At 36.8% G+C, this 27540-nt stretch overlaps 1 protein-coding gene across 4 annotated transcripts in view; it reads left to right on the top strand.

Moving 5' to 3' along the window:
• SNX4 (sorting nexin 4) overlaps positions 1 to 27540 on the top strand; it is a 73586-nt gene that overhangs the window by 37502 nt on the left and 8544 nt on the right. For all 4 annotated transcript variants that reach the window (XM_078067011.1, XM_078067038.1, XM_078067016.1 and 1 more), the window contains exons 8-11: positions 5936 to 5997; positions 18760 to 18825; positions 23352 to 23441; positions 25300 to 25399. In XM_078067011.1, the coding sequence (XP_077923137.1) occupies positions 5936 to 5997; positions 18760 to 18825; positions 23352 to 23441; positions 25300 to 25399 (318 nt within the window). The remainder of the gene's footprint in view (positions 1 to 5935; positions 5998 to 18759; positions 18826 to 23351; positions 23442 to 25299; positions 25400 to 27540) is intronic.

Below are 27540 nucleotides of genomic sequence, written 5' to 3'. Positions count from 1 at the left end.
TTTATTTATTTATTTAAAGATTTTATTTTTTTATTAGAAAGAGCACACACGAGGGGGGAGAGGGGCAGAGGGAGAAGCAGACTCCCCGCTGAGCAGGGAGCCTGACGCGCGGCTCGATCCCAGGATCCTGAGATCATGACCTGAGCCGAAGGCAGACACTTAACCGACTGACCCAGGCATCCCTACGATTTTATTTTAAGTAATCTCTACACCCAATGTGGCATCAAGACTCAAATGCTCTACCGACTGAGCCAGCCAGGCACCCCATCCTTAACTTTATGAAAACAGGCTTCAGAAACTTTAATGACATTAAAGATAGCTTGAGCTCTTGAAAGGAAAGGCAGCACTTGATCTGTGAATCAAATTGAAATTCTGAGTGAATAAATGAGAGAAAAGCCAGTGAACAATACAGGATGCTTTCTGATTAGCTAAAATTTTGATTTTTCTAAAATTGGGAGAAAGGCTATTTAATCATGGACAGTAACAGAAAAGTAAAAATGAAAGCTTAAAGTCCCAACGCACCACAGGAAGGGCCTTTTGTAACAGACAGAATGTCAAGAGAAGAAGGCTTAGACACTGTTTGAGACAGAGGATGAATTCTTTTATTTAATTATTGTATTTTATTTTTGAGACAGAGGATTAATTTTTTTTTTTTTTTTAAGATTTTTATTTATTTAACAGAGATAGAGAGCACAAGTAGGCAGAGCGGCAGACAGAGGGAGAGAGAGAAGTAGGCTCTCCACCGAGCAGGGAGCCCGATGTGGGACTCGATCCCAGTACCCTGGGATCATGACCTGAGCCGAAGGCAGCCGCTTAACTGACTGAGCCACCCAGGCGCCCCCAGAGGATGAATTCTTAACAGATGAAGGAAAACAGAATTATTTGACTATCTTTTCTATCAAGGAGAATTCTTTTGAAAGTAGAAAAGGCAAAAAATAAGTTTTAGATTGGTTAAAGAGTTAAATATTTATCAAAATAGAACAACCAGAAAGAGTGGGTGGCCTTGGACTGAGAGGAGCTGGCTTTGGACTGTGTCTCTGCCATTTATTGGGTCCTTCAGACAAATCGAGCTAAAAAAATGGGAATATCTGCCTGGCACATAGTAGGTACTGAATAAATATTTGTTATATGAAGGTGCCTTATTCATAGAATTATGAGACTCAGATGAAATAATTTCTGTCTTGTAAATAACAACGGAAAGGGGGCACCTGGGTGGCCCAGTCGTTAAGTGTCTGCCTTCAGCTCAGGTCATGATCCCAGGGTCCTGGGATCGAGCCCCGCATCGGGCTCCCTGCTCGGCGGGAAGCCTGCTTCTCCCTCTCCCACTCCCCCTGCTTGTGTTTCCTCTCTCGCTGTCTCTCTCTCTGTCAGGTAAATAAATAAATAAATCTTTAAAAAGAAAAACAAATAACAATGGAAAAATAATATTGATCTGTATATCAACCAGTGCTCAAGCGTATTATATAATATTCTTATCAAGTTCCCACAATAGCCCTTTAAAGATAGTACTGTTACTGTCCTCATTTGTAGATTAGGAACAGAGGCAAAGGAAATGTACTAAATGAAATTAAAAATAATTTGTCTGATACCACACTATAATAGATGTGTGGAGCCAGAATTTCCACTTTTGCCTGACTCGAGAGCCCATGCTCTTAACTACCTACAAATGGTATATTGACAGAGGACATGAATTCAAGTAGATTGAGCAAGAAGAAAACTGATTTTCATTGAGTCATCCTCCTTATTGCCAGGACCCTTAACAAATGTCATCTCATCTAATCCTCACAAAGTTATATGATGAAGGTCATTTCCATATTGAAAGATATAATAACAAGGCTTGAAGTGGCTTAATAAATCTCCAAAGTCAAACCCTAAAGTAAGAAGGAGCTGGAATTTGAACTCACATTTGTCTGACTGCAGATCCCATATTTCCTACTACAGTATATGCTGCCTCTTTAGGGAGAAATCAAATTTAAAAGGGAGGGGGGAGGTGCACCTGGGTGGCTCAGTTGTTAAGCGTCTGCCTTCGGCTGGAGCTGCATCAGGTTCCCTGCTCCATGGGAAGCCTGTTTCTCCCTCTCCCTCTGCCCCTCCCCCTGCTTGTGCTCTCTCTCTCTCTCTCTCTCTCGCTCTCTCGCTGTGTCTCTCTCTGTCAAATAAATAAAATCTTAAAAAAAAAAATAGAGGAAGGGGGTCTCTTCTAAAAAAATAAAAAAATAAAAAATAAAAGGGAGGGGGGAACGTTTAACTTTGCAGATACTATAAATTATAATTATTAAGATACTACTTGACATGTTTGTCCTAAGGATGGTAATCTCTGGCGTTCTGAAATATTTAGTGATGGTGACAGTATAAAGTATTACATGCAGCTCGTTTGGGAACCACTGTGGCAGTAAGTATCAATAGTTAAATCTCATAATCTTTGAATCCTTAGGAAGTAGTTCAAAAGAAAAGAAAAACTATGCATGTCTAGATTTTCAAAATAAGATCATCTAATAGAATGTCCTGAAACTGTCCTTTTTAGCATTAAATCAGCTACTACTTCAGTGAGGATAGAAAAGGCATTCTTTTTTTAAAAAATTTGTTTATTGTTTTGTTAATCACCATATATTACATCATTAGTTTTTGATGTAGTGTTCCATGATTCATTGTTTGTGCATAACACCCAGTGCTCCATGCAGAATGTGCCCTCTTTAATACCCATCACCAGGCTAACCCATCCTCCCACCCCTCTCCCCTCTAGAACCCTCAGTTTGTTTTTCAGAGTCCATCGTCTCTCATGGTTCATCTCCCCCTCCGATTTCCCCCCCTTCATTCTTCCCCTCCTGCTATCTTCTTCTTTTTTTTTTTCTTAACGTATATTGCATTATTTGTTAGAAAAGGCATTCTTACAGTTCCAAATGATTCTGAGCTGTGTAGAATGATTGGATGAGTCTGTCACATTTCTTCTGCTGTCATAGAATTTGCTAGGTATCACTCTTTCCCTGTCAGTTGTCAGATGATCAGTTTTCAAAAAGAAAGACTTCTCAATAGAAAGGAAATTGAATAGCAGTCGGAACTAAATCATTGGGTACAGCCCCTTTTCCCTGGCACCAGTATTCTTGATTACCAATGACCAATGAATTAATTTGGTTTTAGGTTTTATCATTTCTGTTTTATTTCTCTGCCATTTTTGCTTTTCCTTTTCTCTAGAAATGATAATTTTTGGTTATAGTTTTTCTTTGCCTCATCTTCTTTTTCACTGCTTAATGATCTAGGTACAAGTCATTTTGTGTTTTAGTTGGCTAGATCCATTTGTTTCCATGAATAGTTGATACCAGAAACACTGGTCTCATAACGAGTGCTGAGTGTCTGTGGTCTAGTTCATGGGTAGGTAGTTCCTCCTGTGGTTGCTCACTTTTTTGGTATAGGAAGACTCTTACCTCTTTTGGGCATGCTCTGTGGGTCAAATTATTTTTCAGAGTTCTAATTATTATGGTAGAAGATCCTTTTGTACCAGCTGCCAGGAGTGATATACTTTAAAGAAATAAGCTTTTAAGTCCTTGGGATTTACAAACTTTATCTTTTTCTTTTTTAAGATTTTATTTATTTGAGAGAGAGCGAGCATGAGCAGGGGGGGAAGGGTAGGAGGAGAGGGAGAAGCAGACTCCCCGCTGAGTGGGGAGCCCAGCTCAGGACTCGATCCCAGGACCCTGAGATCATGACCTGAGCCGAAGGCAGATGCTTAACTGACTGAGCCACCCAGGCACCCCCAAACTTTGTCTTTGAACATTTATTTTGGATCTGCATTTTGTACTTAAGTTGCTTGTAGTTTCTGTTCTTATGTGGTTAAAAAGTGTTCTCCCTCTCTTTCATACTTAATATCTTAGTGGGTGATAAAATGCTCAGCTTTCAAGAGGAGGTTTGATGTTTAAAGTACAAAGATCTAGGAAAGTTAGTGGTCTAGAATGGCATTTTCCATTTTACATTCTCTGGAATGCCAGTTCTGTATGATGTTTTCTAGTGCAAACCATATCTCTCTTAAATAGTCATGATTCGTATATGTTGTTAAAGGTCTAAAAAGTCCTGTGGAAAAGAAAAGTGTTAAATTTTATTATCTCTCAAACTTACTTGAAGATGGAACAACTTTAAAAAAAGCAAACAACTGGGACGCCTAGGTGGCTCAGTCGGTTAAGTGTCTGCCTTTGGCTCAGGTCATGATCCCAGGGTCCTGGGATTGAGTCCCACATCGGGCTCCCTGCTCAGTGAGGAGCCTGCTTCTCCCTCTCCCTCTGCCTGCCACTCTGCCTACTTGTGCTCTCTCTCTCTGTCAAATAAATAAATAAAATCTTTAAAAAAAAAAAGCAAACAACCTTTGACACTCTCTGTAGGACTCAAAAGATAATTGGGAAATAACATCCTTAGAGAAATTAGTTGAGAGGTCTGGGGACAACTCTGGAATGTTTCAAGCAGAATGAAGACTATGAGCTTTGTCCTGAGTCTAGTGCAGGGATGGGCAGACTTTTACTGAAGGCCAGATAGTAAATATTTTCAGCCTTTTGGGCCATATGATCCCTATAAAATCTATTCAGCTCTGCTATGAAAGCAGCCATAGACAATGCTGACATGAGTGTTCTAATAAGACTTTACAGAAACAAGCTGCAGTCCTGTGGGTGCTGCTCCCTAGTCTAGTGGGCAAGCCAAGGAGAGATGGAAAACATTTTATGTTCCTCTTACACCTGCTCCAAGTATTTAGTGCTGGTTCATTCACTTTAAGCTGAAAGTATTGAAAGGGTTAGGATTTGTTGTATGGTTAACGCCTAATTCTTCAGATTATTCGCATTTGAGTAAGGAATTAGGGACATAATTTATCCTCAGGGTTTACATTTAGAAACTGTACCAAGAATTTTTTTGTGAAATTTTTTAGGGTTTAGGGTTTTATGTGGGATTACTTTTGGTCTTCAGTTCATGTTCTAACACTTTGGAGGAGAGTTTATGTAGTGTTTTGTCTTCTGTAAAATTTGTGTGAATAGCTAGGCAGTATATATTTCATCTCGATCTAAATTATAATTCTATTTTTATTAAAATATCTAACGTGTTGGTTAGAAGGAGTTATCGTGATAAAGTAGCAATGAAGTATGTTGTATGTATTCAGCATTTATGTATAAAACAATCAATAAAATTGAAAGTGTTTATTTTTCCCCCTGATAAATGCCACTTTGAGGACTTTATCATAAGGAAACAATCTGAAATTTAGCAAAAACTTTATTCTCAGACATGTTTATTAAAACATTATGTGTAATACTAAAAAACTTAAGGATAGCTAAATATCCAACAAGGAGTGCTTATGTATTTTATACACTGCTAGATGGAATTTTATGCAACTAATTAAAGTGGTATTTATTAAAAGGAATATTAACCTGCTGGATAAAAATATTACCACTTTTTAAAAAAACATTTATTTATTTATTTATTTGAGAGAGAGAGAGAGAGAGAGAGAGAGAGCATGAGAGGGGAGAGCATCAGAGGGAGAAGCAGACTCCCCGCTGAGTGGGGAGCCTGATGCGGGAGTTGATCCTGGGACTCTGGGATCATGACCTGAGCTGAAGGCAGACATTGAACCAACTGAGCCACCCAGGTGCCCCTAGCACTTTTAATATAGGAAATTTTAAAACAATAATTAAAACATGTTTATATATGTTCTTTATTTTTATGTGTGTGTGTGTGTGTGTGTGTGTGTGTGTATGTGTATAAAAGCAATTACATACATATGATGACAGCAGGTTTTTTTCCCCCCATGATGAGACTTTGGGAAATTTAAGTTTTTTCTTTTTCATATTTTCCAAGTTTATTGTACTAAGCATTTTTTTAATGAGGATAAAATTTCTCTTTTTTTAAAGAGTAAACTATATATAACTTTGATCTAATAGTAATTTCTTTTAAAAATTTATTCCAGAGAGTAGCAGATCGACTCTATGGTGTATATAAAGTGCATGGGAATTATGGGAGAGTTTTCAGGTAAGCATTATATAAACTTTTAAAATAAATGATTAGCTCTAATTAGCTTTTTGCCTGAGAACTATAATTCTTGAAAATTTATGGGTCTGAAATGTAGTTTAGTTTTTATTTATTTGTTTTTTATGTTATGGCATAATTAATTAATTTTTTATTCAAGTGTACTTAACATACAGTGTTAAATTAGTTTCAGTTGTACAATGTAATGATTCAACAATTCTATACATTTCTCAGTGCTAATCAAGATAACTGTACTCTTAATCCCCTTCACCTATTTCACCCATTTCCCACTCCTCCCACGTCCCGCACCCCCTTTTGGCAACTACCAGTTTGTTCTTTGTATTTAAGAGTCTGGGGTTTTTTTTGTCTGTCTCTCTTTTTTTGTTTTGTTTCTTAAATTCCACATATGAGTGAAATCATATGGTATTTGTTTTCCTCTGTCTGACATATTTCACTTAATGTTATACTCTCTAGGTCCATTCATGTTGTTGCAAATGGCAAGATTTCATTCTTTTTTATTCTTTTTTATTTTTTTTTTAAGATTTTATTTATTTGACAGAGAGACACAGTGAGAGAGGGAACACAAGCAGGGAAGTGGGAGAGGGAGAAGCAGGCTTCCCGCTGAGCAGGGAGCCCGACGTGGGGCTCGATCCCAGGAACCTGGGATCATGACCTGAGCCGAAGGCAGACGTTTAACGACTGAGCCACCCAGGCGCCCCTCATTCTTTTTTATGGTTGAGTAATATTCCATTGTGTATGTGTATACACACACAATGGATAAGGAAGAGGAGAGCTAGATATATATTTATATATTTATATTTTTACATATCTAGCTCACCTCTTCCTTATCCATTCACCTATGGATGGACACATGGGTTGCTTCCATATCTTGGCTATTATACATAATGTTGCAACATTCATAGGGGTGCATATATCTTTCCGAATTAGTGTTTTTGTTTTCTTTGGGTAAAGAAAATTTGGGTAAATTCCTAGTAGTGGAATTACTGGATCATATGGTAATACTGTTTTTAATTTTTGAGGAACTTCAGTGCTGTTTTCCGTAGGGGTTGCACCCCCACCGACAGTGCAGGAGGATTCCTTTTTCTCCACATCCTCACCAACACTTGTTACCTCTTGTCGTTTTGATTCTAGCCATTTTGACAGATGTGAGGTAATACCTCATTGTGGTTTCGATTTGCATTTCCCTGATGATTAGTGATGTTGAGAATCTTCTCATGTGTCTGTTGTCCATCTGTATGTCTTCTTTGGAAAAAATGTCTATTTGCTTCTTTTGCCTATTTTTAGTTGGATTATTTGTGGGGTTTTGCTGTTGGTTTGTATAGGTTCTTTATATATTTTGGATATTAACCCCTTATCAGATATATCATTTGCAAATATCTTCTTTCATTCAGTAGGTTGTGTGTTCATTTTGTTGATTGTTTCCTTCACTGTACAAATGCTTTTTATTTTGGTGTAGTCCCAATAGTTTATTTTAGCTTTTGTTTCTCTTACCTGAGGACACGTATCTAGAAAAATGTTTCCTTTGGCTGATGTCAAAGAGGTTACTGCCTATATTTTCTTCTAAGAGTTAATGGTTTCAGGTCTCGCATTTATGTCCTTAATCCATTTTGAGTTTATTTTTGTGGGTGGTGAAAAAAAGTGGTCCATTTTCATTCTTTTGCATGTAGCTGTCCAGTTTTCCCAGCACCATTTGTTGAACAAACTCTCTTTTTTTCATTGTATATTCTTGCCTCCTTTATTGTAGATTGACCATATAAGTGTGTGTTTATATCTGGGCTTCTATTCTGTTCCATTGATCTGTGTATCTGTTTTTGTGCCAATACCATATTGTTTTGATTACTACAGCTTTGTAGTATATCTTGAAATCTGGGGTGGTGATACCTCCAGCTTTGTTCTTCTTTCTTAAGATTGCTTTGGCTATTCGGGGTCTTTTGTGGTTCCATACAGATTTTAGGATTATTTGTTCTAGTTCCATGAAAACCGCTGTTTGGTATTTTGTTAGGGATTGCATTTAAATCTCTAGATTGCTTTGGGTGGTTTGGCACATTTTAACAATATTGGTTCTTTCAGTCCATGAATATGGAATGTCTTTTTATTTGTGTCCTCTTCAGTTGCTTTCATTAATGTCTTATAGTTTTCAGAGATGACAGGTCTTTCATCTCCTTGGTATTTTATTATTTTTAGTGCAGTTATAAATGGTTCTTAATTTTTCTTTCTGCTGCATTATTAGTGTACAGAAATGTAGTAGTTTTCTGTATATCAATTTTGTGTTCTGCAACTTTACTGAATTCATTTATCAGTTCTAGTGGTTTTATGGTGGAGTCTTTAGGGTTATCTATATGGAGTATCATGTCATTTGCAAATAGTGAAAGTTTTACTTCTTCCTTACCAATTTGGATGACTTTTATTTCTTTTTCTTGTCTGCTTGGCTGTGGCTAGAACTTCCAGTCCTGTAACAGTGGTGAGAATTGACATCCTTGTTCCTTTACTGATCTTAGAGGAAAATGTTTCAGTTTTTCAGCATTGAGTATGATGTTAACTGTGGGTTTTTCATGTATGGCCTTTTATTAATGTTGAGGTATGTTCCTTCTAAACCCACTCTGTTGAAAGTTTTTATCAAGAATGGGTGTTATACTTCATCATATGCTTTTTCTGCATTTAAGGAGATGATTGTATGGTTTTTATTCTTTCTCTTGTTAATGTGATGTATCATGTTGATTGATTTGTGAGTGTTGAACCACCCTTGCATTGCTAGAATAAACCCCACTTGACTGTCGGGAAAGATCCTTTTAATGTATTTATTGTTGGATTTGGTTTGCTAATATTTTATTGAGAGCTTTTGCATTTATGTTCATCAGAGATATCGGCCTGTAGTTTTGTTTTGTTTTGGTAGTATCTGTCTGGTTTTGGTATCAGGACAGTGCTGGCCTCGTAGAATGAACTTGGAAGTTTTCCCTCTTCTTCTGTTTTTTGGGATAGTTTGAGAATACATATTAACTCTTTCTTAAATGTTTGGTAGAATTCACTTGTGCAGCCATCTGATCCTGGACTTTTGTTTGTTGGCAGTTTTTTAAATTACTGTTTCATTTTCATTGCTAGTAATCAGTCTGTTCAAATTTTCTATTTCTTCCTGATTCAGTTTTGGAGGGCTCTGTTTCTAGGAATTTAACCCATTTCCTCTAGGTTGTTCAATTGTTGGCATATATAATTTTTCATAATGTTCTCTTGTAATTTCTTTCTATATCTGTGGTGTTGGGTTTTTTTGTTGTTATTTCTTATGTCTTTTATTTTAGCCATTCTGACAAGCGTAAGGTGATACTTCATTGTGGTTTTGATTTACACTAATTTATTCTTACTGATTTCTTTTTGTGTGTGTGGTGTTGGTTTTTATTTCTCCTCCTTAATTTCTGATTTTGAGTCTCTTTTTTTCTTGAGTCTGGCTAAAGGTTTACCAATTTTATCTTTTCAAATGACTAGCTCCTAATGATATCAATATCAAAGAGTTTTGTTTTGAAATGATGTCCTATAATAGTAGTTTTCATAGTTTTTTTTAAAAGTATTTCTTTCAATAAAAAATAAGAAATCCAATATATTGAGCAGATAAAAATGAAACTACTCTGAAGCGGTGACCACTGCCCTTTGCTTTGTTGGCAGAATGCCTAAGAAGATTCCATTAGAAATCACTGTTTTATAGAATTAGTGATATTCTTTTTTTTCTTTCTTGGTGTTACTTTATAATTTCTGAAGGATTTTACAAGATGAGTTTTTCAGTCTTGGAGTAATTTTAGTGTTAATTAATTTAGAATATCTGCTTGTGTATAGTGCTTGCATATTGTGGTTATTTTTGAATAATGTGATTTTTTTCTGTGTATTATTTTGGTTGTGACATCTTAGAAGTTGTTATCCAAATCTTTTTATAAGAAAATGTCCTTGCTAATGTTCCATTATAAGTCCTTTTGATTGGATTAATTTAAAAATGATTCATTTTACATTTTTAAATAGGTAATCCAATCATATGGCACAAAATTCAATAGGAATAAATGCTTTTACACTGAAATGTCTCCCTTCTCTGTTAACCATCCAGGTCTCCTTCTCTGAGACAGTTAATACTAGTTTTCTTGGTTTCTTATGTATCCCTCTTGTAAAATGTAATACTATAAATATATTAACATACAAACACATGCATTTTTCCCTCTTTTTTTTTTTTTTAACATGGAAAGGGAGCATGTTGTATACATTGCTATGTTGCCTTGTTTTATACCTTGCTTTTTTTTTACTTAAGAACTGCTCTCCAAGATAGATTGTTATCATTAAATAACTGTATTGAGTTTTATCAAGGAGGAGGAGGATCATAGTTTATTTAACCAATTTCTTCTTGTTAATGATTTCTAGTCTTCTGTTATTTCACTAACTGCTGCAATAAATATTCTCGTTCATGTCATTTCACATGTGTATGAGTATGTTTGTAGGATAAAATTCTACAGGTTCTCCAAGTGTTGTTACTGACTCTTGAGGATAATAGATAGCATTTGTAGTTTTGGTAGATATTGCCAAATTGCCCTACATAGAAGCTATTAACCTCTCACCAGCAAAGTATTAGTATCTGTCTTCTTACACCATTATTCAACAGTATGTTAGTAAGGTTTTGTCTTTGCCAGACTGATGATGAGGAATGGTTTCTCACTGTAGTTGTAATTTGCATTTCTTTAATTATGAATGAAGTCAAACATTTTTTTATGTTAACAGACTTTTTTTTTCCTATTTCATAATCTATCTACATATCTTTTGCCCCTTTTTTTTTCTGTTGGGCTGATTAGTTTCTTTTTTTAAAATAAATTTTTGAGAGAGCGCACGAGTGGGGGAAGGAGAAGAGGGGGAGGGAGAGGGACAAGCAGTGGGTTGATTGGTTTCAATTTTCTTAATTGATATACAGGAGTTCTTTATCTTTTGGGAGAATTAGGGCTTTGCGAAATGATTTGCAATTTTTTTTCCACTTTTGTTATGTATTTTGACTTTTCTTATGGTGGCTTTTGATATACAGAAATATTCTATTTATTAAACTCAGTTACATATAAATTATTAATTTTTCTCCTTTCAAAAACAATAGCCTCTGACCTTTGTGTATATCTTAATGACGTTTTATTCACTATGGAGTATAAAAAATACTTCTCGTTCCTTCTATATTTTTGTGGTTTTATAAATTTTTGATTCATCTGCAATTTATTTGAATGTCAGGTGTAAGATACGGAGCCAAATATATTTAATTAACTGGTGAGAGTAGCATATTATCCATAAGCCTTTGGTTGATCAATACATTGAAACTAAATGCAGGTTGGGATGATATCAGGATTATATGACATTTTTAATTTTTTTATTTTTTTCATCATGATAAATGTACTCTTTAATCCCCATCATCTGTTTAACTCATCCCCCCACCAGTTGCCCCTCTGGTAACCATCAGTTTGTTCTCTATAGTTAAGAGCCTGTTTCTTGGTTTGTCTCTTGTCTTTTTTGTTTTCTTTTGCTCATTTGTTTTGTTTCTTAAATTCCACATATGAGTGAGATCATATGGTATTTGTCTTTCTTTGACTGACTTATTTAGCATTGTACTCTGTAGCTCTATCCATGTTGTTGCAAATGGCAAGATTTCATTCTTTTTTATGGCCAAATAATACTCCATTGTATACATATACCACATCTTCTTTATCCATTCTTCAGTTGACGTACACTTGGGCTGCTTCCATAGTTTTGCTATTGTAAATAATGTTTCAGTACATGGGGGTGCATGTATCCCTTTGATTTAGTGTTTTTGTATTTTTGGGGGGTAAATACTCAAGTAGTATGATTGCTGGATCATAGGGTATTTCTATTTTTTTTTCTTTAAAGATTTTATTTATTTATTTGAGATAGAGAAACACAGTGAGAGAGGGAACACAAGCAGGGGGAGTGGGAGAGGGAGAAGCAGGCTTCCCGCGGAGCAGGGAGCCCGATGCGGGGCTCAATCCCAGGACCCTGGGATCATGACCTGAGCCGAAGGCAGACACTTAACGACTGAGCCACCCAGGCGCCCCAGGGTATTTCTATTTTTAATTTTTTGAGGAACCTCCGTAGTTTTCCAGAGTGGCTGTACCAGTTTGTATTCCCACCAACAGTGCCAGAGGGTTTTGCTTTCTCCACATCCTCAGCCAACACTTGCTGTTTCTTGTGTTTTTGATTTTAGCCATTCTGACTCGTGTGAGGTGATATCTCATTTTAGTTTTGATTTGTGTTTCTCTGATGATGCGTGTTGTTGAACATCTTTTCATATGTCTGCCAGCCATCTGTATGTCTTCTTTGGAGAAATATCTATTCATGTCTTCTGCCCATTTTTAAATTGGATTATTTGTTTTTTGTGTATTGAGTTGTATCAGTTCTTTATTTAGATACTAACCCTTTATCAGATATGTCATTTGCAAATATCTTCTCCCATTCTGAAGGTTGCCTTTTAGTTTTGCTGATTGTTTCCTTTGCTGTGCAGAAACTTTTTATTGTGATGTAGTCCCAATAGTTTATTTTTGCTTTTATTTCCTTGCCTCTGGAAACATATAGAAAAAATGTTGCTATGGCAATATCAGATTACTGCCGGTGCTCTCTTCAAGGATTTTTATGGTTTCAGGTCTCACATTTAGGTCTTTAATCCTTTTTTTTTTTTTTTTAAAGATTTTATTTATTTATTTGACAGAGAGATAGAGAGCACAAGTAGGCAGAGCAGCAGGCAGAGGGAGAAGGAGAAGCAGGCCCTCTGCTGAGCAGGGAGCCAGATGCAGGGCTTGATCCCAGGACCCTGGGATCGTGACCTGAGCCGAAGGCAGCCGCTTAACCGACTGAGCCACCCGGGTGCCCCTAATCCATTTTGAGTTTATTTTTGTGTGTGGTGAAAGAAAGTGGTCTGTCCAGTTTTCCCAACACATTTGTTGAAGAGACATTTTTTCATGAAGAGAAGTATATTGATATTGTAAGAATGTAAACAGGAATATATGGCTAAACATGAAGGAATAGTATAATGGGAATAAAGGCAAATAGTAATCACCTTTCTGAAGTCTCTTTCGTTACGTTTGACTTATCTACAGTTGCATTTAGATTTATTCACATGCATCAGCCCTGATTTTTAAAATATTCCCAGAGTTGAACTCGAGTTAAGCTTGGGAATATCCTCATTTGAAAATTAACACCAGGGTGCCTGGCTGGCTCGGTCAGTAGAGCATGTGGTTCTTGATCTTGGGGTTGTAAGTTCAAGCCCTGTGTTTGGTGTAGAGATTACTTAAAAATAAAACCTTAAGGGACATCTGGGTGGCTCAGTCGGTTAAGCGACTGCCTTCAGCTCAGGTCATGATCCCAGGGTCCTGGGATCGAGCCCCACATCAGGCTCCCTGCTCAGCGGGGAGCCTGCTTCTCCCTGTCCCACTGCCACCCCCCCTGCCTGTGGTCTCCTGCTCTCTCTGTCAAATAAATAAAATGTTTAAAAAAAAAAGAAAGAAAATTAACATAAATCAGACACTCCTGAAGGTAGCACATTTATTATAATAAGTAAATGGACTTGTATTAATTTGAGAAACATGTAGATAAAAGGTCACTTGGTTGAATCAAATTTCAAGAAAATTATTTGCATTAATTTCTTGTGATGAAATATTCTAAAGTTTGGTCTTTTTGCCAACTCAATAAATTAATAGAAAACCACTTTACATCTAAAATATTTTTTTTTAAAGATTTTATTTATTTATACATGAGAGACAGAGGCAGAGGGAGAAGCAGGCTCCCCACGGAGCAGAGAGCCCGATGTGGGACTTCATCGCAGGGCCTAGGACATGACCTGAGCCGAAGGCAGGCACTTAACCGACTGAGTCACCCAGGCGTTCCTAAAATATTTTATGAAAAGTGAGCCAGGGAGACCAGAGGTGGTTGAGGTAATTTAAGCAGGTGATGAAGAACCTGAACCAGAGTGGTTGCTAATAGGTACATTTGCTGAACTTCTGCTACCATGGTAGGTGCTAGGTTACCAAGATTTAACTTGTAAGCAGTTGAATGACTAGAAAGGTTGCGATAGACAATGTAGGAGAAATAGCAGGTTTGAGGGATGAGTGAAAGGGTTCTGTTTTGGATAGATTGCACTTGAATTAAAGATTTCTGTTAAGCAATTGGAAATTTGGATCAGCAGTTTAAGAGGCTGGTGAGAATATGATTTGTGTATAAAGGATGAATCCTAATAGAGTGATTTTTGAAAATGTAGGGTTAGGTGATAATGTCAAAGGGTTAGAGTAAGTCTGTGAGAGACTCAGGGCCAAACCTTGGGAAATACCTCCTGTGTTCAAGGATCAGGCAAAGGGGCCCCTGGCTGACTCAGTTGGTAGAACATGCAACTTTTGATCTCGGGGTTGTGAGTTTGAGCCCCACATTGGGTGTAAAATTTATTTTTAAAAAATCTTTAAAAAGGGGATCAGGCAAAGAAAAAGAACCAGTGAGGGAGATACTAGAAAATTGGTGAAGAACTGGGAGTGTACAATGTCAAGCAAGTGAAGGGAACACTTCAAGAAGTTGGAGTTACACTGTAGGGGAATTGAGTCTGATGAAAAGGGGAAACGGGTAAGTAAATCTTTGGTGGTAGTTTGGAGAGCAGTTTGGTTTGAGTGGTATGATGTTATTGCAGTAGTCCTAGGAATGAGAAGAAAATATTAAGGAAGGGAAGACAGCAAGTTACTGGTTAGCCTTTTAAGGAAGTCCCTGAGGTTATTCTTGAAGGGGAGAAACAGAGTCTGTTTTGTTTTGTGTAGGGGAACAGGGATGAAAGGGTGGATGGGAGAGAAGACAGAGAAGATACAGAGCTGTCTTAAAGCAGAGGAGTGGTAAATTGTAGGAGGCAACGTTAGTCAGTCTCTGTCTCAGTGAAGCAAGTGTCTCTGCTGAGAACAAGTCAGGTGATTTCTTTGGTTAGGAAGCTTGAGGGGAGTGATATAGGGCAGTCTATCTCAAATGCAGGGAAGTCTTGAACTTGGTGGCACAAGTTACAGGGCACCCGCCTTTACTTCCCCTTAGCAGCTCCACCGGGGATTGGCTGGAAGGCGCTGTGGCAAGTGCAGTCTCTTTGAAAGCTTGAGTTCTTGATGTACATGCAAAATTTGCATTTTATTCTGTAAAACATCTACGGTTGTTTAAATATATATATATAAAACTTTCTTCCCCCTCAAATGTAAAAGTAAAAGTCATTCTTCAGAAGAAGTGTGCCGTGTTTATCATATGGCTTCAAATATCCGTTACGAAGTATCCCAGTTTGAGAGGCACTGTTAAGGGTATTAATTAGGAATGTGAGTGAGGATCGCTGAGTAGTGCCAGTTGGTGGGGGAGTGTTTTTTTATCTTTTGAGTACTGCTGACCTAAAAGAGTAATGAAAAAATTCAAGATGAGTGCCACTTAATTGGAAAAAAGCTTACTTTGTTTTTATTTTTGGTTTGAAATTTGAGAGGGGAAGAAATACAAAGCTGCTTCATCAGCTTTTTTTTTTTTTTTTTTTTTTAAGTGGAGCCCAGTGTGGGGCTTGAACTCACGACCCTGAGATCAAGACCTGAGCTGATATCACGAGTTGGGTGCTTAACTGACTGAGCCACCCCTTAAAAATATTAAATAATCTCTACACCCAATGTGGGGCTCGGACTAGAACCCTGAGATCAAGAGTTACGTGCTCTACTGACTGAACCAGCCACGTGCCCCTGTAGTTCATAGATGGACTTCAGGTTGTCAGAACTTTCTGAAATTACATGCCAAATTTTGTTTGTGATTTTTTTTCCTTCTTAGGGAAAAGGTCCATAGTTTTCCTCAGATTCTACAAAGGATCCAAGACCCTTTTTGATCTGTTTCATCTGTGACAATTTACCCACCCATTAAGTACTTTAAGATTCAATTATTCCTCTTACAATGTTGATGTTAAGTCAACTACCCTTTAATAGTTCCTTGTATGTTAATGGTTCCTCCTCTCCCCTATAAACTGGTTAGCATTTTCTATTTCCAATCCTAGACATATCCTTGGACCCCAGGTTAGAACCTTTTGTTTAGTAGTGCTGCTTGCATTTTAATGGGCATACAGATCTCCTGGAGAACTCTATATATTGAATTTGAGGTGACAGAGGTGTGTAAAATGAATATTTTGATACAGTAGATCTGGAATGGGTTCTGTGATCCTGTATTTCTTTCTTTCTTTTTAAGATTTTATTTATTTATTTGTCAGAGAGAGAGCACAAGCAGGGGGAGCACAGGCAGAGGGAGAAGCAGGCTCCCCGCTGAGCAAGGAGCCTGATGTGGGACTTGATCCCAGGATTCTGAGATCATGGCCTGAGCCAAAGGCAGACAACTGGCTGAGCCACCCAGGCGTCCCTGTGGTCCTGCATTTCTAATGAAATTCTAGGTGATGCTGTTGGTAGACCACAATTTGAGTAGCAGAAGGCTAAGACTATAGGTCTTGAGGTCTTGTGCTGGTACATAGAATCCAGTACCTGTTTCCCTCCTCACATTTATTAATTCACTTATTGGTTCATTTTTTCATTTTACCTGCAAGCTATAAATACCATGTGTTTATCAGGCTCTAAACTGCTTAATAGGCATACATAGGTGATAAAGTGTGAGTCCTACCTTCCTTGACCTAGTTTTTAGTCTTGTTTGGTAAACAAAGGAATTAAATTTGGTTATGTTGGCCTTGAGTTGGTGGCACATAGTAAGGTGCTCAAAGATTAATGAGATGGATGAAGTATTTTTGGGATATCCAATAGACAGTTGATCTGGACTATCCATTAATTCTTTTTTTTTTTTTTTTCTTAGAAGGGGGGAGAGGCTGGGGCAAGGAGAGGGGCAGAGGAAAAGGAAGAGAGAGAATCTTAAGCAGGCTCCATGCCCAGCATGGAGTCCCACACAAGGCTCAATCTCACAACCCTGAGATCATGACCTGAGCCAAAATCAAGAGTCAGATGCTTAACTGACTGAGCCACCCAGATGCCCCGTGGCGTAAATTCTGGTAACATGACCTACAGTTACATTAACTGTGATTGCTGCATTTCATTTTTGGCTAGTTATATTTGTCATCTGCCAAAACCCTTAGGTTCCTTTTTCATGTGAAGAACAGGGCTTTGGATATATTGAATATGAGGTGACTGAGGTATGTAAAAGCAGAATTGTCCTGTAGGCATTATAAATGTGGCTTTAGTAAAAAAAAGGTTAACTTGCTATTACTATCTTGAGAGTAGTTACAAACATATAAGGAAGGAAAATTATTAGAGGGAGCCTTACCTGTTTTGTTATTTAATCATAACCATAGTGTTGCATAGGTGATTTATATGTTTGTTTTGCTTTGACAATATTAAAAATCATGTGAGATTTTCTTTCTTCTAATACTATAAGCATATAATCTGGTATTTCAACAACATAAAAATATGTATAGAAACTACATATTAACAAAATAATAGTGTTTTAAAATTTTTTCTTTTATGATATGGTGCAGTTGAAGAGGCTTATGCATTCTTTACGTAGGAGAAAAATTACAAATAACCTGAATGGCCAGGAAAATGGTTTAAAAACAACTGAGTTGCCATATGAAACAATGCTTAGAATAAATTGTTTTAATAACACGGGAAAACACTGGAAAAAAAGCATGATACAAAATTGCGTATACCATATGATCTCAGCCACGTTAAAATGAGTAAATAAAAAGACTGGAAGGAAATGTATCAAATTATGTCATCTCTTGGTATTTGGGATTGCAGATTTATTTTTTCAGTTTACTATAATATACATAATTAACTGCCATAAAAAGGAATTTCTATGAGAAGCATTTTGTAGAAATGACAACAAAGGGCGCCTGGCTGGCTCAGTCAGTAGATTATGTGACTCTTGATCGCGGGTTCTGAGTTCAAGCCCCATGTTTGGTATAGAGATTACTTAAAAATAATAAAATAAATCTTTTTTTAAAAAAAAAGAAATGACAAAACAGTGATCTGCGGTTCTATAGACTTTCTCATCAACTTTAGTGCAATTATTGAAGCTTTACTGTGTACCTAATGTTTCTGTACAGTTGTCTTTTTTTGTTAGCTTAAATGTGTTCATCAGAATCATCCATGGAGCTTTAGAAAGTATACATATCTCAGCTCTACCCCAGAGATTCTGAATAAGTAGATCAAGAGCAGGGCTAGCATCCGTAGTTTCTAAAGCTCCACAATTGACTTAAATAGCAGCATAGCTGAGAAAGTTGTCTGTAAGCAGAAGCTGTTTTGTGTGATACTTACTTTGCACTTAGCAGTGTCAGGTAGCAACTTTTGAACTAACAATTTAAAGCTTTCACTTGCATTTAGTTGTTAAACTTAAGGGGAAAGCAGCATATTTGAGTCACAGAAAATAAATCCAAATACAGATACTACATTGTTTAAAAGGTAGCTGGAAAGAAAACCTTATAAAATATCCCATTTGAAAATATTCCATATCTAGGGGCGCCTGGGTGGCTCAGTCGGTTAAGTGTCTGCCTTCGGCTCAGGTCATGATCCCGGGGTTCTAGGATCGAGCCCCGCATTGGGCTCCCTGCTCAGTGGGAAGCCTGCTTCTCCCTCTCCCACTCCCCCCCGCTTGTGTTCCTTTTCTTGCTGTGTCTCTCTCTGTCAAATAAATAAATAAAATCTTTAAAAAAAATTCTATATCTAATTCATGGTGTGTTTGGTTTTATCTTTTTCTCCCTAGTGAGTGGAGTGCCATAGAGAAAGAAATGGGGGACGGACTGCAGAGTGCTGGTCACCATATGGACGTGTAAGTACCTAGAGCAGTTAAGGTAAAACCCAGGGTGAAGTCTAGTGGTGAAATGTTAGTGATTCTTCTGTTTTTATCAAGTTTGCTGGCTTTTATATTATATACTCTGGATCCAGATCTGACTTACACAAGTTTATTTCAGGAATGAAGGTTAATTTAAAACATTGAAAAATCAATCAGTCCAATTCATATATTAGTAGAATAAAGAAGAAAACCTGCATGTTAATTTCTGTACATGTAGAAAAACCTTTCAACATCCACTCAAAATAAAAATTCTCATCAAACTAGAATTAAAAGAAATTTCTTCAATTTAAAACTTAAAACTAGTATTGTACCTAATACTGAAATACTGAAAACTTATAGATAATATTGTACTTAATAGTGAAGTATTGATGCTTTTCCCTAAGATCAAGCAATAAGGCAAGGTTGTATGCTATTACCACTTCTAGTAAACATTGTACCAGAAGTCCTAGTCAGGCAAGAAAATCAAATAAGAGGCATCACTCTTAGAAAGGAAGAATTAAAACTATCTTTTTCTGTAGTTAACAGGATCTTTTACATGGAAAATCATAAAGAATCAGCCAAAAATATTACAGAACTAATAGCTGAATTTAACAAGGATGCGGAATATAAGATAAATATATAAAAAAGAAAGTGTTTTTATATACTAGCAACAATTGGAAAATAAAAATCGAAAAACAATACTTTTTATAATAGCATCAAAACAAAATATTACAGATTAATTTAATGAAAAATGTGAAATACTTCTACACTGAAGACTTTATATACTGAGAGAAAACTTTGAAGACCTAAATAAATGGGGAGAATAAATGTATGTGCTCGTGGATTGGAAGACTCAGTAGTGTTAATATGTCCATTCCTCCCAAACTGCAGTCCCAATCAAAATTCTGGTAACTTTTTAATAGAAATTGGTATACTAATTCTAAAACTTATATGGAAATTCAAAGGACCTAGCCAAAACAGTCTTGAGAAAGAACAAACCTGGAATATATTACCTGATTTCAAGACTTACTATAAAGATACAGTTATCAAGATAGGTATTGACATAATGGTAAACAGATCAGTGGAACAGAATAAAGCTCAGAAATAGACCAGCATTTATTTATTTATTTTTTAATTTTATTTTAATTTTATTATGTTATGTTAGTCACCATACAATACATCATTAGTTTTTGATGTAGTGATCCACGATCCATTGTTTTTGTATAACATCCAGTGCTCCATGCAATACGTGCCCTCCTTAATACCCATCACCAGGCTAACCCATCCTCCCACCCCCCTCTTCTCTAGAACCCTCAGTTTGTTTCTCAGAGTCCATAGTCTCTCATGGTTCATCTCCCCCTCCAATTCCCCACCCCCTTTTTCCCTTCCTTCTCCTAATGTCCTCCATGTTATTCCTTATGTTCCACAAATAAGTGAAACCATATGATAATTGACTTTCTCTGCTTGACTTATTTCACTTAGCATAATCTCCTCCAGTCCCATCCATGTTGATGTAAAAGTTGGGTATTCATCTTTTCTGATGGCTGAGTAATATTCCATTGTATATATGGACCACATCTTCTTTATCCATTCATCTGTTGAAGGGCATCTCGGCTCTTTCCACAGTTTGGCTATTGCGGACATTGCTGCTATGAACATTGGGGTGCATATGGCCCTTCTTTTCACTACATCTATGTCTTTGGGGTAAATACCCAGTAGTGCAATTGCTGGGTCATAGGGTAGCTCTATTTTTAAATTTTTGAGGAACCTCCACACTGTTTTCCAAAGTGGCTGTACCAACTTGCATTCCCACCAACAGTGTAAGAGGGTTCCCCTTTCTCCACAACCTCTCCAACATTTGTTGTTTCTTTCCCTGTCCATTTTTGCCATTCTAACTGGTGTAAGGTGGTATCTCATTGTGGTTTTGATTTGAATTTCCCTGATGGCTAATGATGATGAACATTTTTTCATGTGTCTGTTAGCCATTTGTATGTCTTCTTCAGAGAAGTGTCTTTTCATATCTTCTGCCCACTTTTTGACTTGATTATTTGTTTTTTGGGTGTTGAGTTTGAGAAGTTCTTTATAGATCTTGGATACCAGCCCTTTATCTGTGGTGATAGACCAGCATTTAAATAGTACATCTCAAGAAATGGTTCTGGAATAACTGGTTACCTACAAGGAAAAAAATTAACCTTGAGCTATTTCTCATACCTTACATAAAAACTAATGCAATTTGGATCATATACTTAAGTATAAAAGCTAAAATTATAGCTTTTAGTAGAAAACACATGAGAATATCGTTGCAACCTTCAAATTAGCAAAGATTTCTTAAAGAGAACATGAAAAGAAAAAAGAAATTTTTAAATGGTAAATTGTTCTTTATCAAAATTAAACATTTTGCTTATCAGAAGATACTGTTGGAGGTGGGGAGGAATGTGGGGAGTTAGTGTTAGAGAAGATGAAGACATTCTGGTGATGGATAGTGGTTAATGGTTGCACAACACTGTGAATGTACTTAATGCCACTTAACTGTACACTTAAAAATTATTAAAAGGTAAATTTTATGTTATGTTTATTTACCCCCCCACACACACACAAAAGACACCATTAAAATAATGAAGAGGCAAGCCACTGACTGGGAGTAAACGTTTCCAACCACAATATATAAAGAACTCTTAAAACTCAGTAATAAAAAGACAAAAAATATTTATTTTATCTAAATATTTCTTTGGGCCATTTTCAAGCTAACTGGCTACTTTTCAACCAATTTGCTTAACCCTAAGCCGTTTTCCTGTATTCTGTTGATTTAGCATTTTCAGGAATTTAAGATTATCCCTTCAGTTGATTTATTTAAAGCATTAAATAAAATTAATTTCAGTACTGATATCTAAAAATCGTCACCACTTACATTTTTCTACCCAAGGATGTGCCTTTTATCTGTTCACTGTTTCCTGTCTTCAGGCCACCAGCCCTGTGGTTCCTCTTTTTTTTTTTTTTAAGATTTTATTTATTTATTTGACAGAGAATGACACAGCAAGAGAGGGAACACAAGCAGGGGGAGTGGGAAAGGGAGAAGCAGGCTTCCTGCGGAGCAGGGAGACGGATGTGGGGGCTCGATCCCAGGACCCTGGGATCATGACCTGAGCCAAAGGCAGATGCTTAATGACTGAGCCACCCAGACACCCCACCTATGGCTCCTCTTTTTTGTTTCCTTAACATTAACTCTTTCAGAATCATAGATTTATGAATTAAAGGCAGTTTTTCCTACTCTTAACAGTGATTCTCAAGACTTTTTTCGGTCACATAGAAGAAATTCCATGCAAATATGAGTTTGTAATTACAGAATATGGACTTTGCCTGTTTTGTAAATCCTATAAGCACATAGCTTTTCAGTGAATCTTAATGTAGGTTTATTTATTTATTTTTACAACTTCAGTACTTTTGTTTACTTGCCTACATAAAGCAGGTCTGGAGACATAGAATATATTTTTCTTTTTTTCCCATGCCAAGAAGTTAGAATTAATTTGAAAAAAGGATGCCTGTTATACCATACAGAAATAGTACATGACATAACCCATGTCCTTATGGAATTTATAATGTGGTTGAAGAAATAAAACCAACACATGAGACATTTGATAAAATGTAAGTTGTGAATTGTTGATAAAAGATCAGAAGTGGGGGCGCCTGGGTAGTAGCTCAGTCGGTTAAGTGGCTGACTTTGGCTCAGGTAATGATCTCAGGGTCCTGGGATTGAGCCCCGTGTCCTCCCTGCTCAGCAGGGAATCTGCTTCTCCCCCTGCCCCTCCCCTGCTCATGCACTCTCTCCCTCTCTCTTGAATAAATAAATAAAATCTTAAAAAAAAAAAAAAAAAAGATCAAAAGTAGAGTGATGACTAAGGACTAAAGTAGTCTGGGAAGATTTCCTAGAGGTGCTGAGATATGTGTTTGTAGGATTTGGAGAAGCAGTGTAGAGAGTGGTCACATTTCTGTACAAGGAAGGACTGAGGTGCAGGAATGAGAATGACAACACAATGAGGGGCTTGTCCAGATCAAAGCACAGGTTGCTATTGAGAATTAGTATGAAATAAGGCTTCTAAAGTTTTTTGTAATCTTATTTACGCTGTTTTTCCTTTTGTAGCTTTTAAGCATTACTGTATGGAGTTGTTGCCAGGAACATTTGAGCACCAATTATACTAAACTCTTATTTTTTCTACAGATTTTGTAGCCCTTTCATAGAGTATCTTTGAACAAAATATATTATAGTCTTACGGGGCTTCTTAAGCTACCTGTAAGAAGGACCTTTTTTTGTTTGTTTTTTATTTCCAAGCCATTGCTGATTGAAACATTTTGGTAAAGTTCAATAAAATTTTCCTGGTAATTAAAAATTGCTATAAGTGTTTCTGAATGCTTATTCTCAACTTTGTGTATTTACTTTTGTTATTGACGGGTAACAAATAGCACTTCTTTTGATCATTAATACTTTGTATCGTGATAAAAGTTTGTGTGCAATGTTTTTTAAACAGGTATGCATCTTCTATTGATGATATTTTAGAAGATGAAGAACATTATGCAGATCAGTTAAAGGAATATCTGTTTTATGCAGAAGCATTGCGGTAAGTATAATAAGTGTTCCAGATGCAGCCCTGTGGCTGGTCACCACTCTCCTCATACGTTTCCAGAAAGTAAAGACAGTAAGGTGATTTTTAAATGAATTCATCCCCCAGGTATTGAATGAGGTCTCGTTGTAATCCTCTGTGTTGCAGAGTGCTAGGCATAGACATTTAAGACAAGTCCTGTTCTTGAAACATAATATTGATAAAACTCATCAGTCTCTAACCTCAGATCTGTTTGTATGTTATTCTTTCTACTTTTTTCAGTTTGAAGATTGGATGCAAAATACAGATTGAGTGTATGTAGACCTGTCACTAGGCAATATGTTGCCATTTTTATTCTGTAATTCTTTACACATCTGCTTATCTTCTTAGTAAGGTTGTATAAGTTCTTAATATCAGCACTTTGTCTTCTGTTTTTATGGTATCTCCTACAGAGCCGAACAGAATTCTCTGGTATATAGTTCTATTTAATTAAGAAGAAATTAGTATACTTTTTCTGTCCAATTTTAAAAAATGAATCATTTTCCTGGAATAGGTGTCTTTTGGTCATAGCCACTTTTGGTTATTTTCCTGTCACTTTTAAAAGCAGTATAAGACTTCTGTTAGTAAACACAGCACCAATTTTCCTTTAGTTGTTCAGTAACTGGTATGAAAACATCCGCACATTGTTAGCCTTGTTCCTTTTAAGACTTTGAGTAGGCAGGAGTTTCACCAAGGTCACGTTACAAAGTAAAAGAAAGTTGCTGAATACAGTGGAATTCTGTATAGTTCTTTTTTTTTTTTTTTTTTTAAGATTTTATTTATTTATTCATTAGAGACAGAGAGAGAGAGGCAGAGGGAGAAGCAGGCTCCCAAGGAGCAGGGAGCCCGATGCGGGACTCGATCCCAGGACCCTGAGATCATGACCCGAGCCGAAGGCAGACGCTTAACCATCTGAGCCACCCAGGCGCCCCGAATTCTGTATAGTTCTTAAACACTGTAGAAAAGATTAATGTATATTGGTATGTCCATGGTATATAGTTAAGTAAGATGAGATGTAGAATCACTTGAGGCATGTGCATATGTGTATTTGTAAGTGCCTAGCTAAGGTCTGGCCGAATATGCACCATCTATTAATATGGATTGTGTCTGGATAGTGGAGTTAGGCAAAAGAAAGAATTCATGAAACTTTTTTTATTTTGTGCATTCCTGTATTAGCATTTTTTTTTTTTTTTTACACTAAGTGTGGATTACTTTTATGATAAAAACTAAGACATTTCTTTTTTTTTTTTAAGATTTATTTGAGAGAGAGCGCGTGTGTGCAAGCGGGGTGGGGGGGGTGCGGGCAGAGGAAGGAGAGAATCTAAAGCAGGCTCCCCGCTGAGCACAGAGCCCAACATGGGGCTCAGTCTCACGACCCTGAGATCATGACCTGAGCCAAAATCAAGAGTTGGATGCTTAACCAACTGAGCCACCTAGGCACCTCAAAACTAAGACATTTCTGTATAAAAAAAGAAAATTTTGAGAAATCTTTTTAAAGAATATTCAGTTGCTTTGTGAGATTCCACCATTAGTTTCTATGTTATACAAAAGATTTTGTTGTTAATGTATGTGATAATGGTGTGTTTATTGAAAAAAATGTTGCAGATATCTAAAAAACGACCTTTTTTGTTAAGTATATGTAAAATTTTTATGCTTATGTTCTGCTAGATTTAATTTTTAATATTGGGCTACTACATTTTAAACTTGAAAATTCTGTGTACACAAGTTCTGAGCCTAGTAAGACATTGTGAATGCTTCCCCTCGTCCCCTGAAAAATTTTTTTGATATGTTAAAAGAAGGCACAAAAATTAAATGGCAGCACTTTTTTCATCCCTAGGGCTGTATGCAGGAAACATGAACTTATGCAATATGACTTGGAGATGGCTGCTCAGGACTTAGCATCCAAAAAGCAGCAATGTGAGGAACTGGCAACTGGGGTGAGTGTTCCATTTAGGTCTCGGTATCATTGCAGCAAGCCATATAAGGAGGGAGCTGCAGCTCTCATACTCAGGATGCCTGTAGCTTTTATAGGGGAGTAATTTATGGGCAACATTATAATTCTTTGGGTTGTGATCTTGATATTAAAAGACGTAAGCCATTAAAACACTGTATTATATAGCATTGGAAGAAATTCTGCCAGGGCACCTGGCTGGCTCAGTCAGTGGAGCATGCAGCTCTTGACCTCAGGGTTGTGAGGTCGAGCCCCACGTTGGGTGTACAGATTACTTGAAAATAAAATCTTTAAAAAAAAAAATTCTGCCAACATTGCTCTGTGTAGTAAGTGTCTTCTAGTTTATGTTAAGTCCAAATGAAAAAACATTATTCTTTGTGGTTGAAATAATGACCTTTGTCAGGTTTAATTTTACAAAGTATATTATAGAAATTTTAGTTTACTTTGAAAAGCCTTACCTAGTTAGAATCAGTGCATCTCTCCTAGGAAGGAGCTTTTGGTACACAGTGAATACTTGTGAAGAAAATTCCATATCTTATTGTATGAATCTTAGATCATTTTTATAGTCAGCTTTCCACTGTCCAACCATTTTATTGGAATAGAATAGCTGTTGTAGTGAGAATACACAATCTGGAAATAATGAAACCGTGACAGTACCACCATTTATCCGTCACTTCATAGTTAACAAGTACTTTGGTATGTCTGAAAAGTCACAGATATATGTGGGAAAAGACCGTTGGCCACAAAACATGTATACACTGGGCTTGATTTATTTTTAAAACTCAGGGGAAATTCCCAGGCCATTTTCAGGGAGCAGGGTTCTCTACTCCTCCATGTGAAGGGAAAAGTGTTTCTCTCAGTAAATTCCGGAGAGTGAGGAAGTGTTAAAGCAGTGATGCTTCAGGCTTCCCTGCAAGGGAAGGCATCCTATTTTATTGATAGATACCCAAGTTCCAGTGTGTGTTATGCAGATTTTAAATGTTGTTTGTTTGTTTTAGTGTGGTCTATTTCCTTTGTTGCCTGTTGAATTTTATCTATTTTTTATGTCAGAGAGAAATTTAAAGAAATATGACTTATGATCTAAAGAAATAATTTGCCTAATACTTCACCTAGAAGTTTTCCATTTGATTAAGAAGTTCAGTTAGAAATTTTTTCTTTTTGACTATTCCATATTATTCCAGTGTTAGCAATCATATTAGGACCCCCTGGTTATAAGACTTATGAGGTATGGGGAAAATGGCAAAAGTTTTATTTCCCTTTTTTAAAAAAAATGTTTAATTGTGGTTTAAATATACATAACAGAATTTGTCATCTTAACCATTTTTTTAACCTGGTTTTTCTCTTTTTCTTCTTCTATATATGTATGTATAGATCTGTCTATCTTGAAAGATTTTATTTTTTTATTTTTTATTTTTTTAAAGATTTTATTATTTGACAGAGAGAGAGACAGCAAGAGAGGGAACACAAACAGGGGGAGTGGGAGAAGGAGAAGCAGGCGCTCCGCTGAGCAGGGAGCCCAACGTAGGGCTCGATCCCAGAACCCTGGGATCATGACCTGAGCCGAAGGCAGACGCTTAACAACTGAGCCACTGAGGCGCCCGGAAAGATTTTATTTTTAAGTAATCTCTACACCCAACATGGGGCTCAAACTCACAACCCTGAGGATCAAGAGTCACATGCTCTACCCACTGAGCCAGCCAGGCATCTGTATTTTTCTTTTTAAAAAATAATTTTTACTCTTGGGGCGACTGGGTGGCTCAGTCGGTTAAGCGGCTGCCTTTGGCTCAGGTCATGATCCCAGGGTCCTGGGATCGAGCCCCGCATCTGGCTCCCTGCTCAGCCAGGAGCCTGCTTCTCCGTCTTCCTCTGCCTCTCCCCCTGCTTGTGAACTCTCTCTTTCTCTGTCAAATAAATAAATAAAATCTTTAAAAAATAATAATAATAGTTTTTATACTCTTATGATTTCGAGCTTACAAAATAGTGGAAAAGAATTAGTACAACTATTATTGAATTTACACTGATATAAATTAAAAGCAATTTTATGAGAGCATAGATTAATGAATGGTTATACTAGGGATTGTCTTAGCTATTTTGAAGTGTATAGTTCAGTAGTAGTAAGTACATTGA

Source organism: Halichoerus grypus, chromosome 1 (assembly GCF_964656455.1).
Source record: "Halichoerus grypus chromosome 1, mHalGry1.hap1.1, whole genome shotgun sequence".
NCBI lineage: Eukaryota > Metazoa > Chordata > Mammalia > Carnivora > Phocidae > Halichoerus > Halichoerus grypus.
The sequence above is the reverse complement of the archived record's forward strand: the minus strand, read 5'-3'. Positions and strand labels throughout refer to the sequence as shown.